This window comes from Fukomys damarensis, unplaced genomic scaffold (genome assembly GCF_012274545.1).
Source record: "Fukomys damarensis isolate Sample0158 unplaced genomic scaffold, DMR_v1.0_HiC HiC_scaffold_11, whole genome shotgun sequence".
In the NCBI taxonomy this organism is placed as follows: Eukaryota; Metazoa; Chordata; class Mammalia; order Rodentia; family Bathyergidae; genus Fukomys; species Fukomys damarensis.
The window spans coordinates 8,253,634-8,270,279 of record NW_022900923.1 but is presented as its reverse complement, the minus strand read 5'-3'; the positions used below and the strand labels follow the sequence as shown (position 1 = coordinate 8,270,279).

At 53.4% G+C, this 16,646-nt stretch overlaps 2 protein-coding genes across 3 annotated transcripts in view; both read left to right on the top strand.

The window, feature by feature from the left end:
• Atf3 (activating transcription factor 3) overlaps positions 1-11,285 on the top strand; it is a 49,403-nt gene extending 38,118 nt beyond the window's left edge. For both annotated transcript variants that reach the window (XM_033762047.1, XM_010642560.3), the window contains exons 2-4: positions 5,174-5,417; positions 8,024-8,131; positions 9,061-11,285. In XM_033762047.1, the coding sequence (XP_033617938.1) occupies positions 5,178-5,417; positions 8,024-8,131; positions 9,061-9,258 (546 nt within the window). In that variant the 5' untranslated portion in view covers positions 5,174-5,177 and the 3' untranslated portion in view covers positions 9,259-11,285. The remainder of the gene's footprint in view (positions 1-5,173; positions 5,418-8,023; positions 8,132-9,060) is intronic.
• Positions 11,286-14,278: 2,993 nt separating this feature from the next.
• Fam71a (family with sequence similarity 71 member A) lies at positions 14,279-16,557 on the top strand. The gene has a single exon (XM_010642562.1). It carries the CDS (start codon positions 14,688-14,690, stop codon positions 16,461-16,463), a length of 1,776 nt encoding a protein of 591 aa, XP_010640864.1. The 5' UTR covers positions 14,279-14,687; the 3' UTR covers positions 16,464-16,557.
• Positions 16,558-16,646: the final 89 nt, after the last annotated feature.

Here is a 16,646-nt window from a genome sequence, read left to right as displayed (position 1 = left end):
GTCCCCTTTGCGCTCCCCTGGTGACCCAGCTGTCCCCAGACCCCTGCGACCACCCCGGCCGGCGCGCCCAACTTTCGGCGCCGCCAAGGCTCTGGCTGCCCTTCTCCCGGCCGCGGCTGCTCCAGAGCGCTCCGGAAAGTTTCTCGCGAAGTGAAAGAACTGAACTTTCTCTTTTGACTTGGGGCGCGAAAGATCGCTGGGGACAGAGTACTTCCTTCGGGCGCCCCGGTCCGCAGCCGTGGCGGGAACTGGGTGCGGGGTAGGTGTTGCGTACCCCCGCGAGCCGGGTCGGGCGCAGCCGCTGGGGGTCGCTCTGCGCACCCGGACCGCGGGTGAGGGAACCGCGAATGCGCGTTATCGGGACAAATTTGGAAGAGGGGAGAGCTGGTGTCTCGCTGTCCGGGGACCGAAGGCGAAGAGGGCTCCTGGTCCAGTCTGGCGCACACTTTTCTCGGCTACCTGTGGCGCTCCTCTTGGCTTTTCTTTTGGCGGGTCTGCGGGCTGGGGGTCGCTCTGCGCACCCGGACCGCGGGTGAGGGAACCGCGAATGCGCGTTATCGGGACAAATTTGGAAGAGGGGAGAGCTGGTGTCTCGCTGTCCGGGGACCGAAGGCGAAGAGGGCTCCTGGTCCAGTCTGGCGCACACTTTTCTCGGCTACCTGTGGCGCTCCTCTTGGCTTTTCTTTTGGCGGGTCTGCGGATTGCTTTGCGTCCGCGGAGATCCACGGGTGGGGACGGCGAGAACGTGGAGACCCTCGCAGGGACCTTGAGAGAGAATGGTTTGTGCTCTGGAACCGGGACTCAGAGCTTGTACGGTACTGGTGTGCTTGAGTCTCAAGTGTCCCCGATGGGAAGGATGGCCACATGCCACCCACCAGGAAGGGTCCTTTCTAGCTGAAGGTTTCCAGACTTTGGATTGGCAAAACTGAAAGAAAAAGAGGCCTTTGAGGGGATATAAATGGAAGGTCTCTGCTGTCACTGGCTACTCTGAGATAGTGGGGTAGAGGGGCTTTTCCACGGGGCAGCTCTGCCCTTTGTGGGCTCCTGTTCCTCAGGGTTGGTTCTGCCTCGCTGCCTGCACTCTTCCTTTGCAAACCGCTTTTTCTCCTAAACGTTTTCTTTTCCTTAATGTCTTCCGGCAGATCGTGTAGATAGTCTTCCAAAGAAAGGAGTTGCCAAATCCTTGCTGGAGCTGGGAAAAAAAAAAAAAAAAAAATCAAGGGCTAGAAAATCTGGATGTTGTTACAGTATGTCTGTGCCCGTGTGGGTGACAGTCACATCTGTGTCCCGGACTTAGAGTGGAGGAGGAATTTTGGTGACTGTCCTCCTTGGCTTGCCCTTCGCATCTGCCTTTGGATGATGCCCCTACGGGAGTCAGCCAGGTGGGGTGGGGTGGGGGTGGCCCTGTCTGGGTGGTTCCAGGGACATCAAAGGCCACCTCCACGCCCACTCTGTGGCAGCTGGGCCCTTGCTGTTATAAATCTTCCCTTTTTGTCCTTTAGCCTTTCTCTGCTTTCTTTCTCTCTTGGCCTTTTCTTCCATGAGCCCTCCCTGTGTTTGTCCTGTCAGTCTCCTCTGGTGGGCACCATAAAGAAGTGAGGACTGGTGTCCTCTCACCGGCCTGGCTAATGGCTCCCTTCTCCAGTCGCCTCTTTGGTTGACCTCTGGATCCCAGTTGTGACGGAGTGGGATGGCAGGGACTGGGCCACTCTGGCCTGATGGCCTTGGGCAGGTCGTTTCACCTTCCGGAGCTCTGCTTATTTAATTGCAAAAGGGAGATCTGACTTCTGTGTCTCTAATATCTGGTTCTCTGCGATTCCTTCTTTGTAAATATTGGCTGGGCTTGAGATGGAGTCAGTGGCTCCAAGTGTCACCCTGCCAGGGGAAGAGGAAGGACTGAGCCGGGAGACCGCAGAATCTTTTCAAGGGAGAATGGTTTCCTGGACGAGAGCTATTCATCTCTCAAGTACAGATGAGCAGTGAGGAAAGACTGGGGTCAGCAAGGAGCGAGGCAGAATTTACCTGGTGCCCTAGGAAGCCAGGGGAGGGTTAATCCAAGTACTCAGCCCGGCCAAATGACCTGAAGTTCTTCAGTCAGTTAATTCCTGACTATTAGGGCCAAACAGTGAGTTCCCCTGTGCGATGGGCAGATAGAGTCCCAGGAACGGTGTTTGTGCATCTCCTGTGTTCTTGCCCTTCGGGGAGACGGTCTTGATCTTGTTTTACAAACGGGGACCCAGGCTTGGAAAGCCTCAGTGGCCTGTGGGTGCTGCTCGGCTTGTGACCTTGAAGCCCGCCTTTCCAGCTCCAGCCTTCAGACTGGCCAGGAGAAGGAGCTCGGTAGGAAGGTTACTGACGGGTCAGTGGGGACGCCCTGGTGCCGGAATTTGTCTCGTGAGCAGCTCTTGGTGGGAAGAGATGGAAATTAAAAGTGAAAATTCAAAGTCATGGTAGTTACAAGGAAATAAAAGCACGGGAGCTGAATTTCCAGTTAAAGAAATACATGAGGGAGGTTTCACTTTCCTGAAAGTGATGAAACTGTCAGTGATCCGACATGATTTCTGATTGGCCATAATGAGGAGGCAGCGGAGCGCCGTGGCTTCCCTAATGGGAGCGAGCTATCTTACGGCAAAGGTAGGCAGTCAGTGCCGATCACTGAAAGCCCCGTACATTCCTTCTCTTCACTGAAGGGGATGTCAGAGAGTCTCAGCTTTCTAAAATTGTCTGAAAACTTAACTTCGTTTCCCGGTAGGGACACAGCAAGAGTGTGGGCACAGTTGCGTCCTCAGAGACTGAGGAAGGGGCAAACTAGAAAGTGCCCCAAGAAACTCAGCACTGGCTGAGAGAAAGCCCAGCTTGCAATCCACAGCTGCCTTCTCTTCAGAGAGGTGTTTACCACTTTTACAACCCAATGCAGCCACGAAGTCAGCTCACCTGATGCTTTCCATAAACATTCCAGGCCCCTGACATTCTCTAGTTTCTTTCATCAGAACTGCAGGCTTTACAAGGAGAAAAAAAGTTCCAAACAGCAGCCTGCAGCTCTGAGGGCTCACTGATGAGCCGAGCCAGGTGGCGAGATGGACACGCTTAACTACCGTACAATTCAAGCCCCGGTGGAGGGGAGAGCCAGCCAGTCCGCCAGGAGAAGGCCAGGCTGGCCCCAGGGGCTCTGGGTTCCATCCCTGGGTTCCTAGTAAAGTTGGAAAGGGAGAGGGGCATGATCAAATGGGGGAATCTTAAATCTCCGGCCTCAGAAGCCTAGAGGAATCCTCTCGGCATCCTAAGGTTATAGGATGGAGAGAAAAACTTCATTTCTGACTTGGGACTCCCAGGGCCTTTGCGGCAGAGACCCTGCAAGTCCTGGTGACAGTGTAGCTCCTGACCGCAGAATGTCCTTCAGGGCACATCATTGATTATCTCCTGCACTCTCCTCAAAGGGGAGCTAGGGCGATGTCACAGCCCTTCTTTTATACTGGAAAAAAAGATTTTTCACTGAAGGCTTATTACGAAGAGGTCTTCAGATCTTGATTTTCTGATCCCAGTCTGAAACCGTTGTGCATTGTTTGAAAGCCCATTTGAATGTACTCCCAGACAGGTGTGGCGGCGCACACCTGTAATCCCAACTACTAGAGAGGCTGAGGCAGGAGGATTGCAAATTCAAAGCCAGTCAGGCTAATTTGGGGAGAGCCTCTCTCCAAATACAGCCTTTTAAAAAGGCTGGAGATGTAGCGCAGAGCTCACTAGATTCAATCCCCAGTACCACACAGTCAATAGATAAACAATTAATTAAAAACAAACTTACTCCCAGAAGATGGGCAGCAGCTCACATGCGCACCCTGACACAGAAAGATAGGGAGTTCCTGAAGAGGGGTTCCTGTTTGCTCCATGAATCTTTGCCTGGTCTCCCCTTCCCATGTCAATTCTAGGCCTCCCACCTGCCCCCAGCACGCGCGCACACACACACACACACACACACACACATTTACCATTTCTTTGTTTTTGTAATATGAAATCACATTTGTTTTTGCAGTGTATAAGTTGAGAGCACGAGCCCTAGAGCCAGAGCTCCTAAGCCTGGCACTGCCCATATTAACTCTGACCCTGGGCAGATTGCTCGTCCCAACACTGGTGAGCAGGTGTGTGAAATGGGGCCGGGAAGTGGCCCATAGATTTTTCTGGGAGTGGTCCCGGCAGCAGGGAGGGACTTACGGGGGGCTTGGAACCTCTATTTTCCTTCTGCCATGGCTTTGGGTTCACTGATCTAGAATGAAACAAGTGGATGGGGCCTCAGAGGCCATTTGATTTGGCCTCTCCTTCCCCGCCTCATATGGTCAGCCAGGCAGCGTCTGACTGGTCAGCCGGCCCGTGAGCCAGGCGCAGACTCCAACCCGGTGCTGCAGCAGAGAGCTGAGGTACTGGCCCAGGTCACCTGCTCCTTAGTACCTGAGCCAATCTCTGGTCCCCCTCTCCCCCCAGCCCAAGCGTCTCCTTCACCTCAAGGCTAAGCAACGCCCCCCAAATCCCCAGATCTTGTCCCCCCACTTTTCCTTAGACCTTGAAGTCTTTTGCTACCCTGACTAGCATTTGGAGGGGCCCTTTGTTCCCTCCCCACAGGACCTGAATCCCAGCTGTTCCCAGCCCCTGCCAAGGACTGGGGCGCAGAAACCCAGCTACAGTTACCTTCCTCATTCCTGTTACTTGGCTCCAACTTCTGGGGGGGAGAAGCGTCAACCCCTGTGTATATATTTGCTAAGTTCAAGGATCCCCCTCTTCTTGCTTTTACTTCCACTCACTGATAGTCAACTTGATTTCAAATACCCACCAAGTTTCCTTTTGAAAAAAGACTGAAAATGGGAATACAGAATGGTCTGATTTGTTTTTAGTTCCTCTTTCAGACTGAGGCTTCATTTTCATATGGGAACATCAGCCAGAACTTATAGCTCTTACAAGAGTTCAGAACAGCCCGAAACATCTGCCCTTATCCACCTCACTTGGGCGTCTTACCCACGTGACTGCAGGGTGTATTTTAAGAATCCATTTTACTCAAGATGGGGCTGGCATGAAATGAAAACAAAATGGGGGGGCCGAGGGGTGGGCGGGGCTCTGGTGCTGGGGCTCACTTGGCCCCGCCCCCAGGGCCCCTGAATTAGTTCAGTTTCAATGTGTCTTTCAGCAAAATGATGCTTCAGCACCCAGGCCAGGTCTCTGCCTCCGAAGTCAGTGCCTCTGCCATCGTCCCCTGCCTGTCCCCTCCCAGGACACTGGTGTTTGAGGACTTTGCTAACCTGACGCCGTTTGTCAAGGAAGAGCTGAGGTTTGCCATCCAGAGCAAGCACCTGTGCCATCGGATGTCCGCCGCGCTGGAATCGGTCACAGTGAGCGACAGACCCCTGGAGATGTCGGTCATGAAAGCGGAGGTGGGTTCTGTCTGCACCAGGGCCTCGCACACTCTGGGAATAAAACGATGAAAGCACTGCCCCTCGGAGCGTCCGTCTACAGTCTCAGTCTGCCGACAGTGTAGAGAATAAACGCAGTGGGTCCTAGAGGAGAGGTGTACGAAGGAGAGCGTGAGAGGGCAGGGAAGCAGTCGGAGTGGGGTTTAGGGTTCCACATTAGGGAGGCTTCCCTGAGGCAGCCTTTCCTAAGACGCCGGCAACAGCAGACACAGTGGAAACTTCGAGGCGTGGCTGCTCGCGATGCCACAGGGACTCGAGGATGTCACAGCCAGTATCTTGCAGTGCCAGCCACCTTTCCATTGCGGTTGGAGGATAGGGATATTTCAAGCTTACTTAACTGGCATGATGGCAGCCTTTGGGCAAGAGAGAGTGCAACTGGCCCAAAGGTAGTGAATTTAAAAGAAAGTTGGGGGCCAGGGGTATGACTCGGCAGGAGAATGCTTGCCTACCTAGCATGTGCCTAGCACCAGAGAAAGAGGAAGTTGGTTGCTACTCTCTCTGATTCTGTAATTACTCCTCCCTCAGACTGATCGGAGATGACATTCGAGGAAGATCCAGCGGAGGGCCTGGAATTTAATAAGTGGGAGCTGGACTATAACGCTGTAGCTGTAGGCATCGTTCGAGGCACTAGCTGTGCCCAAATTATTGCCAGAGAGATCTACTCAGTGCTCCCCAGTGCCCAGTCCAGTCCTGGACAGCGCAGGGTGGACCACGGCACACTCCGGGAGAGGTCTTTCCCGATTAAATTCTTCAAGATAACAAGATGTCACAGTTGGAAGGGAAGGGAGAGAGGGAGGCGTGAGGAAAGGAAAAGAAAAAGTATTTAGAAGGGTTCTCCAGAGGAAAGGCAGGCAGTCTGCTTCCTGGGAACACCCTGGAAAGCCACAAAACTCGTCTGTTCTCATTCTGTTTTCCAGGTGACTTTCTGATCTTAGGTCAGGATCACAAGCAGTTATCTACTGGGAGGAGAAGGGACCAGCGTGGTAGAACAAGGCAGCTGAGGCTGGAAACTGTGCAGGGAGGGGACAAAACCCCTGGCTTTACATCAGGGTTTGCAGCCTCCTATTCTGGGGACAGAGAACTGGTGATTCTTGGGACTTCCTTGGGCACCTTTCAACTCTACACTCCCATTTCTTCATCAGGAAAATGGAGCTGAAGTAAATGGTCTGTAGAAAGCTCTGTGTTCAGAGCTGAAGCCCTTCCCACCTATCCAGAATATCTGTGGCGTTGCGAAGGAAATGACAGTGTTGTTCTCAGAAAGATATTGATGGTGCGGTTAAGTGTAGCAGCTGAAGCTTATGTGGTGCTTACAAGGAGCTAAATGGCATCAAAGCATCTCACATTTATTAACTTATTTGCCCCTTGTAGCAACCGGACTCAGTAGGTGGTGTTATTGATCCCGTTTTACAAAACAGGAAACTGAGGCTCCGAAGAGTAAGGTGCCCGTAGTCTTACAGTGAGTAAGTGCTGACACTGTAAAAGTTTAGCCTAAAGCCTAAATTTGACCCCATGTTACTCTGGGATCTAAGATGGGAAAGGTAAAAATTCCTCTTCCTCTACTTCTCCCTTGGGCTTTGCCTCTCTGCGTTACAAGGTCTCTGCCTCCGTCCAAGCAAAGCTGGTGTCATCTAATACTAAATAGCTAAAGAGTGACCGGGTGATTATGGAATCCGGCAGCTGCCAGGAATCCCACACCTTTGCCTCTGTCCAGAGCAGGGACCAGTGGCGTGACAGGGTCTGACACTGGCAGCCTAAACCGTCAGGTGCCGGGCTCTCCAACAGTGCCTCATTCCACCTCGACTTTGGTCTCTAAGCCAAGCCCAGTGGCTGGATGCGAGTTCCTCATCCATCCAGACAAAGCCAGGGACTGCCTTGGGCACAATATCCCAAAGCAGCAGGACAGGGCTTTGTCCTCTGGAAGCCCCAGTCTCCCCTAGGGGGAGGCACAGGCTTGGAGGTCAGAATTGATTTATTGGCTCAGTCAGTGGGTGCTTCTGGTTCCCCACCCACAGCCATGGGCTGATTTATGCCATCTTGGTTGGCATGGGCTCAAGTCCTTCGACTCCAGGAGCTCCACGGGCATCTCCCAAATTCAGGAAGTTGGTGCCACAGGGCTTCACATGAACACAGAGATGAGTGGAGTTGCCACTGGGTCTTGGATCAAAAAAGAGGCAGGCGGAGAGGGTGGCCACATGATGGTCTGGTGGTCGCTCCACGTTTAGGGGAAAGGGACAGTCTTACCAGAATCTGTTTCCTGTTCTAAATGATTATAGTTGGTCTCAATCATTATCAGTACTCAAAGTCCAAATCCGTATCTAGAATAGGTTAAGATTTTACTAGTAGTGCCAGGATCATCTTTATTTTCACAGCTGGATTTTGTTATTCGTCCTCAGGTATGCATCTGTGCGTGCCTGTGCGAAGGGGTTTCGTGTACAAGCTTTGGTGTCTTGGGTCCCTTGAGCGTACAGACTGTTCTGTTTTCCGGATTTGACTGGCGGTAAAAGACAGTGTGTTTGAAGTGGGTGTCATTTCATGGTACCATTAAATGTGCCTTTTGGATTTTACAGGCAGTCCCTGAAGAAGATGAAAGGAAAAAGAGGCGACGGGAAAGAAATAAGATTGCAGCCGCTAAGTGCCGAAACAAGAAGAAGGAGAAGACAGAGTGCCTGCAGAAGGTGAGTGCTCCCCGCCCCGCCCCTGTCCCCCGCCAGCCCTGTGTTGCTATCAGAAGGGGAGTCACACAGCCTCTACTTGCTCGTGTTTCTGCAAAGGGCCTCATGTTAGTAGCAGAAATGCCAGTTGCAGAATGAGGAGGTAGCCAAGCTGTTTGCACAGCGGATAGGACGCTGGGTGTAGGAAAAGCAGGTGAATTAAAATCCTTCCATGGCTACCCCAGCAGCCTCAGCCAGTCCGCACACTCCCAGCAGCCTCCCGGCCAGAACACTAAAGAGGCTTCACCAGCTTGTTTTCCCAGGAGGAAGCTGCCAGCCCTCAGTTGGCTCATTAATCTCCTCAAAAGCAGTGGTTATACTTTCTTTGGGTTCCTATCTCCTGCCTCACACAGCCTTTTGAGCCCTGGCTCCTTGGGAACACCGGGGGGCAGTCCACCTGGGCCTCGGAGCCCAGAGTCTTCCCAGTGTCCGTGTCGCTGCCCTGGAGTGAACTGGTCAAAGCAGAGGGCTCTGAGGCCCTTGCTGTTGCTTCAGTGGGTCTGTAAACATGAGGGAACTTGTGTGCTGCCGAGTACATTGTTTCTGGGAAGGTGAGCTTCTTAGTGAGATCAGTGACCCCCAAAGACTCAGCACCGAGAGTCTGGATTTCTCCCCAGCCCTTTGGGGCTTGGTGCCCTGCATGGGGGCTGTTGGGCCATGCAGAGATCTCTGAACTGTTGATCCTACTGCAGCTTTGGCCCTGGTAGCATCAAAGCCTCCTTGGTGGCATCTCCAGAGCGTCTCTGAAGAGGGCCCCAGGTTCAAAGGTTTCTCCGGGCCTGCACGCTCCCCTCCCTAGTCTTCACGGGACAAGGTTCCCTCTGCAGGTGCCCGCCAGCTTGGTGGGCCCCAAGGTGGCTCCCTTCCTCATGCCTCTGCCACTTGTCCCTCAGGAGTCAGAGAAGCTGGAGAGCGTGAATGCCGAGCTGAAGGCGCAGATAGAGGAGCTGAAGAACGAGAAGCAGCATTTGATCTACATGCTCAACCTGCACCGGCCCACGTGCATTGTCCGGGCTCAGAACGGGCGGACTCCCGAAGACGAGAGAAACCTGTTTATCCAACAGATAAAAGAAGGAACATTGCAGAGCTAAGCAGCCGTGGTGTGGGGGCAACTGGGGAGGCCTCAGTGAATCCTCCTTTTCCACCCAAAACCCTGAAACCATTGGAAAGCTGACTTCCTGTGCACCTCTAGAATCCCAGCAGCTGAGAACCATGGGGGCAAGAGGGCCCGTGGCATCTCTGCTGGGCCTCCCCACTCTGGACCAGGGCAAGTGCATCCTTTGTCTCAACTCCAGGATTTAGGTCTTAACATACTGGCCGTTCTTTGCCGTCCAAATGACCCCTGGTTAGGGTCCTGCCCATCCGTCAGGATTCACGCAGAGTGTCTGTACTTCGGGTGGGCGGGGTGGGGCCATCTCCGCAGCAGCTGTCCAGTGTCACTCAGGGCACGCGGAGTGAGAGTGACATGCACTGAAGTTGTGTGATGGCCAGGGCTGTGCTTTCTAGCAGATACGCTGCTGTGTTCCGGAATCACTGTGCGCAAGGTACCCGTTACCAAACTAGGTGTCGTTGTGCTCTTTTGATGTCTCTTTCTGTGATTACCCTCAGGCTGGCGCCTGAGAGTATGGGGTCTTGTCGCCATGGGTGGTGTCTCACGCGAGTGTTCAAGTGGCCCGAAGAGCTTGGCAGCCCCAGAGAGCAGAACCGTCCTGTGGGCCGGTAGGGTGAGGCCTCCTTTCCTGTGGCACCCAGGCATACGGAGCAGCCAGGGGCAGGGCTGCAGGTCCTGTTCAAACTCAGTTATGGTGTCCTGGGAAGAAAACAAAGTCCAACCTGCAAGAGCTGAGATCTCTCTGCTCAGTGACTTAGGTCAGGAGTTATTCTTAGGCCAGAAGAGCCGAAGACTCTTGCGTTCCCTTTTCTGGTGGTCAGAAGCCGGTCGGTGGAGACACACGGTGGGAGCCAGTGATGGCCGGGCCTTCACGTTACTGGACGCTCACGCGTTGTTCTTGTCATGTAGCTGTTTGAAGAAACCTGGCCTGGAGCATTTGCAGCTGTAAGTGTCACACGGGTCACAGGACTCTGGCTACTGTCTATTCAGATTCTGATGTTTCTGTGAAATCCTCAGAGTGTTCGATCCTACTCAATAGTATCATTACAATTTTCTGTAAGAGAAAATATTACTTATTTATCCCAGTATTCCTGTTGGTGTAATAAATATTGGAACCAAGACGTGGTAAATGTAAATGTTGTGCTGGCTTCTGTTTTTCCATATCAGTGGGTTGTTGAAAACTAGGCACTCCCCACCTGTCCCCGCTCCATGACTGTGCTGATTTACTTGAATGTCTCAGGGTATTAGCCTTTGTTTCTTGGGGCACCACCAGGTGGGACGGTTGATTTTCAGTTGTGTTCCTCAGACTAGGGCACCTGAAGCTCGATTTCTCCTTGATGCTCCAAGTACACCCTTTAGACCAGCTATTCAGGACTAAGACATAAAATCCGAATTGCTCTATACTTTGACTGTCAGTTTCTCTGAATGTACAAGTGCCTGCAACACCTGTTGTCCAACTCTAGCCTCTGACACCCCCCTTCTCGGCACTGTGCTCCTCTGAAGGAATTACCTGCTTGGACTACAAGTTCCAGGACATCCAAAGCATGTCTCGGTGTTACAGATGTATTTCAGATATCACAAAAGAGTAAGGGGGACAGGCGAAGAGAGAACAGTTTGGGGAAAGACACATGTGGTAGTTTCAAGAAAGGTATTCTACTTAATTTTCAAGACTTCCCACACCAAAAAAATGAGCCCTCAGGTCTGGAATAGAAGCAGGCTCCCTTGCTCTCTGCTTGGACACAAACCTCACACTCCTGGGCCAGAGATGAAAGTTGACCGTGCTGCTACTATCTCTATGATATTCTGCAAACACTGACTTCCTTCATCAGCCTGAGCGCTGTGCCTGCTTCTTTGGACTCATGGATAGTTCCCTTATATGACCCGCTATGATGCAGGCTTATGAATTGTGCTGTCTGAAGTGCACATCGGGGTCTGTTCCGGCTCTGTAAAGATTCACCTGAGTCAACTTGATCGGTTTGGGAGCCACCCTCGGGATTAGTAAAGCACACTTCTGGGTGTGTCTCTGTGGGTCACCAAGGTGTGAAATTAGGGACTATACCTGACCCCAGGCCCCTGCCTTTGGCACTGTTCCCCTGCTCTGCTGACCCACTGCCATCTGCTAAACATCTTTGTCCTGCCTTTCTACCAGGATGTTTCTCCCTTAGAGCCAGCCAACCATGGACTGAATCCCTTGAAACCAGGAACCAAAGAAGTAAACGTCTCTAAGTTGTGGGTGTTGGGTATTGTGTCTTCGTGACAGGAAGGCAGATAACACCCCGCATTAACCCTCCGGCCATGGGTAGAGGTGCCACTGCCAGCTGCTATGAGATTCAAGACCATTGTAAACTGCCACGGACACAGTGGATTAGAGGGAAAGGGAGAACTGGCGGCGGGGAGAAAACTGACCTGAGAATTGCACTGTGTGGTTAGTGAGACCATGAGTTCTTTTAACAAATGCATTCGAATTAGTTGTTTTATGTACCCAGGTTTATGTTTTGATACTTTAATAAAGAAAAAGATGAATATGTATTTATCATATTTACTTGGTCCATTTTATTTCACATTTGAAGAAATAGGACGGTGGGGGAGTTCAAGAATGTAAGTACAGATGCAGGTGCCACCAAAATTAATACCTGGGTGACAGTGGCCCACCCTTCAGCTGCCTTCTGTGTGACATCACACTGGCAGGGCCTAGAAAGCCACCCTCCCTCTCTCTGCACCTTGCCCTGACATCTGTCCTGTCATCATTTCAGAATAAACAGTCTGAAGGGGTCTGGCTCAGGACAGGGCTTTGGAATAGAGTCCTTCCCATCAAGAAGTAAAGTGGTAACCTTTTCCCAACCGGATCCTCATCTCTGTGAGCTTTGAATAAACCCTCGACCCCTAAACCCACATCAAGCTCTCTCCTCTTCCCCACCCAAGGCTCCTGAAAAGGAGGCCTCGTAAAGGAGGCTGAGCAACCTGTGTCTCATGGTGGCTCTGAGTCTGGAAGCCCTTCCAGATCTCTTATGACAAACTGCACTTGGGATGGGATTTCTGCCAAACACTACTGAGGACTAATAGTAGCTCACGTTTATCAAACAGGCAACGTGCTAAGACTTTATACGCATCATCTCCTGTGTGTCAGCTGTCACTGTAGCAAAACACCTGAGAGGTTCGGCGTATAAAAAGGGAATGTGTACTCTGGCTTTCGGTTTTGGAGGTTCCAGTCAATGGTCAATTGACCTCATTGCTTTGGCTGTAGGGAGGCAGCACATTATGGCGGCCACATGGAGCACAGCAAAACCACTCACGTTGTAACCAGGAAGCAGGAAGTACAAAGGAAGGGGCCAGAGTCCCACAGTCTCCCTGCAGGGCTCCCCCAGTAACCTGAGCACTTCCCTCAGGGTGCCCCTTCCCGAGGGTCCCCCCATCTCCCAACATCCCCATGCTGGGACCGAGCCTGTGACACGGGCCTTCGGGAGACACTCCAGATCCAAACTGCGGCCTTCCAGTTGGTGCTCACCACAGCTGCTACCCCATCCTGCAGGAGGGTAAGTGGACAGAGAGCAGCAGCCTGCTCAAGGTCACACAGTTGGAGGCACTAAAACAGAAGCCTATTTTTTACCCATAAAGCAGCCCCTGAGCAGTCACCCCTGTTTCCTCCTCCATCTCCTCACTGCCTCTTGGCTGCCCTGGGCGAGCCATACAATCTGTGGCCTTAGTGTTCCGCGTCATTCCTTAGCGGGCTGTTAAGGCGCGTCCTCTTGGAATCACGCACCCGTACTGTCCCTGCTTGCGGCTGAATAACACTGGATGATTCCTACTCTGTATCCTGTGTAGCCATCCATTGAGGGACAGAGAGAGCCTCTGTCCTCAGGCAGTGACTGAGGTGAGACTTCAGGCATAACAGCCACTGAGGAGAGAGTTGGGCGCGGGTCCTTTTCCGAGCTTTCATTATTCTGTGGCTCGCTGTGTGCCATGGCATCAAAGAGGTAGGCATAAGGGCACACGCTCCCGGCCAGTGTACATGGCACCAAGTCACTGCCACATGGCAGGGGAGTTGGTACCAGAGGGTGTTTCACAGGACCCTGGAATTTGCAGTTGTACCTCCAGCCCTGCTCCCACAGCCCAGCATTTCATGGTGTAGAAGTCTGAAGTGGTCCTGGGTTCTCCATCTTACACACGCGCAGGCACACACACAATTTGCTATGTAACTTCTCATAATGCACAAAAACGGTCCCCTGCGGCAATTAAATGGATCCTCTTTGAAAACATTTAGTGAGCCTGATCTCCTCTCCAGGCAGAGTACTGCGGCAGTCTAGAACAGGGGTTTTGGATCAGCTGGACCTGGATTCTCACGATAGCATTAACTTGTGAATGCAGCTGAGTAACACGGCTCCGGTTTGCTTTCCTGTAACATGAGATCAGCAACAATGGTGCCAAACTCATTGTGCCTCACCGAGAACAGGCAAAATGCACAGTACAGTGCCTGGGAAAAGCAACCCTTCATCATTACTTTAAATATTAGTTACTGAAGTTCAGAGTTATTATTAAAGCTCAGGATCATCAAGATTTACTGAGATCAGTGGAAGGGCAGGCTAAGGGGCAAGACCACCAATTTTAGGTTATCTCATAAAATTAAGCCGTGATGGTTCAAATCTACCCCCATCATCTCACATTTTTATACTTTGTGTACTTGTTGAATTGGTTTTTTTGCACTAAGGATTGAACTCCAGCCTTTATACCGAGCTACATATTGGCCTTTTTTTAAAAAAAGAACTGTTTTATTTGAGACAAGTTCTTGCTAAGTCACCGAATTGCTCAGGCTCAGCTCAAACTTGTGATCCTCCTGCCCCAGCTTCCCAGACCACCAGGATGACGAGTGTGCCAACATCCCTGGCCAGTTGTTGAATCTTTCGAATTTGGAGAGGACAGGGAAGCATTCATATAAAAATTTCGCATTTGACAGAAGAAAAAAAAAAAAGTATTTTGGTGCTTACCTGAGCTCCTGACAGGGTGGTCCTGTCCTTGTGGGCATGGAAACAAAGGGCTGTGTGACAGGGACAGGTCACAAAGGCAGGGGAGGATAAATACAGCTGTGCAGCCCTGGAGCCCAAGAGAGTGGACCCGGCTCCCACTCGGACTGCAGTCTGTAGCCTCCTGGAGAGAGAAAAGATATCACGGCGGAGGTGAGGGGCGCAGACCCCGAAGAAAAGCTCCCTGGAGCCCCGTGTCTCTGAAGAGAGGTCCAGATGCGAGCCGGTGGCCCTGGTCAATGCTCCCTGCTCCCGCGTTGGCCAGGCCTCCGGAGGCTCTGAGGCTGGGAGGGGCCAGCTGCAGCCAGGGACCCAGGACCACCAGCGCCCCCTCACCCTCCCAGGACACCGAGGCAGAGGGCCCCGGCCGGCGGCCCTGTCGTGACAGAAGATGGTCACGAACAGTGAGTCTCTGAGGCTACCCTACTACACCGCCAAGAGCGGCTCTGCGGCCGGCATGTTCAACACCAGCATGGGGAAGCTGCAGCGGCAGCTGCACAAGGGCGAGTACGACATGTTCAAGTACGCCCCGATCTTCGAGAGCGACTTCATCCAGATCACCAAGCGCGGGGAGGTCATCGACGTGCACAACAGCGTGCGCATGGTGACCGTGGGCGTGGCCCGCACCAGCCCCATCCTCCTGATCCCCGACGTCATGCTCCTGGCCCGGCCGGCCGCCAACTGGGAAGAGCTCCAGGGCCACGGCCAGGCCTCCAAGAGGAAGAAGCTCAGGGCGGGGAAGCCCCTGGAGCTCACCAGGCTCCTCCCCTTGAAGTTTGTAAAGATCTCGGTTCACGACCATGAGAAACAGCAACTTCGCTTGAAGTTCGCCACGGGCCGCTCCTGCTACCTGCAGCTGTGTCCCCCCCACGATGCGGGCGAAGACCTCTTCACCTACTGGGAAAAACTGATTTACCTCCTGCGGCCGCCCGTGGACAGCAACAGCAGCACCTACGCCACTCCGGCCGAGGACATGCTGTGTATGCCTGCGCTGGCCGAGGAGGACAGGGCCAGCCTGGCCTCCCCGGACGCCCAAGGCAAAGGCGAGCAGGACCAGGTCAGCATCCGGAGTCTCCACCTGGTCCCCGAGGTGACCCGGGCCTCCTCTGCCTCTTATGCTGGTGGGGAGGAGATCCAGTCCTGCTCTCACAGATCCACCGCCACTCCTACTAAAGCTTCCACCCCAAAAACAAAATCCACGGAGTCTCCCAAAGTGTTAGCACCGGGGCCAAAAGGAGAGGCAGCGGCAGCTGGGGCGGCGGTGGCTGCAGGGACGGCGTCAGGCACCTTGAGCGTGGCAGCAGCCAAGTCAGGCTCTGGCCAGGTGAGCACAGCCCTGGCGGGGGCCGCCTCCCTTGGGGTAGGAGGAGGCAGAAGCCCCGTGGTGGGCACCGGCAAGACATCCCCAGAGAGCATGAGTGTCGCCTTGGCCGGGGCTGTGGGCCTGTTCTCGGAGCCCGTGTCCCGTGCAGGAAGCTGCTTCTCCCCAGAGGACAGCATGAGCGCTGCATTTGCAGGAGGAGAAGCCACCAGCAAGGACACTGGGGAAGCGGCCAATGCCCTGGCCGTGAGAGTGATGGCGAGTGCAGGCCCCGGGGGTGCGGAGGCTGGACAGCAGGGCGCCCCCCAGGCCAGCAAGGCCACCCGCAAGGAACACAGGGAAAGGAAGGAGAGGAGAGAGAAGGACAAACCCGTAAGTAGGAGTTCCTATCACCACAGGACACAGGAAGATCGCCACAAGACAGAGGGGGACAAGATGGCCCGGAAGTCATCCAGCCGGTCCTTATCTGGCCACAGGACACACAGAGTTAATAAAAAGGAAAAAGGCAGCCATCACAGTGCCCGGAGCAGCAGGGACGGCCGCACCCCCCTTGGGAAGGAGTCCAGGACCTCGCACAAATCTGGGAGGAGCTTATCCACCAAGAGCTCGGTGTCCACGCCCAAGAGAATCGGCAGGTTCAGCTCCTTCCTGAGGAACATCAGGGCCAACCTTGTCACAAAGGGGGCAGCCTCACTGCGCGGTGGCGACACGGACATCGTGTCCAAGAGGGTGGAGAAGACCGACATGGAGGCCGTCATGGAGACAGCAGAGCACGGCCAGGGAGTGGAGGTCATTCATTGTGTGACATCTGAGATCATTAAGACAGTGACCACAGAAGCCAGTTAAATAGCACCCAGAGTCAGAAGCCATGGAGGGCCCCAGGAGCACCCCGAGAGAGCCTATTCTATTTCTTACTGCAGGTGAAATAAAGAACCCTTCAGCCTGAGAACGGTTTGCCATGGTCTGTCTGAGCGCGCTCCTGTCAGCTCAGGAGCGACCTCACAGGATTCTGTGACATCAACTGTGCTG

Excerpts from the sequence above, each read along its gene's own strand:
- Fam71a (XM_010642562.1), top strand. The coding sequence starts at position 14,688 with ATGGTCACGAACAGTGAGTCTCTGAGGCTACCCTACTACACCGCCAAG.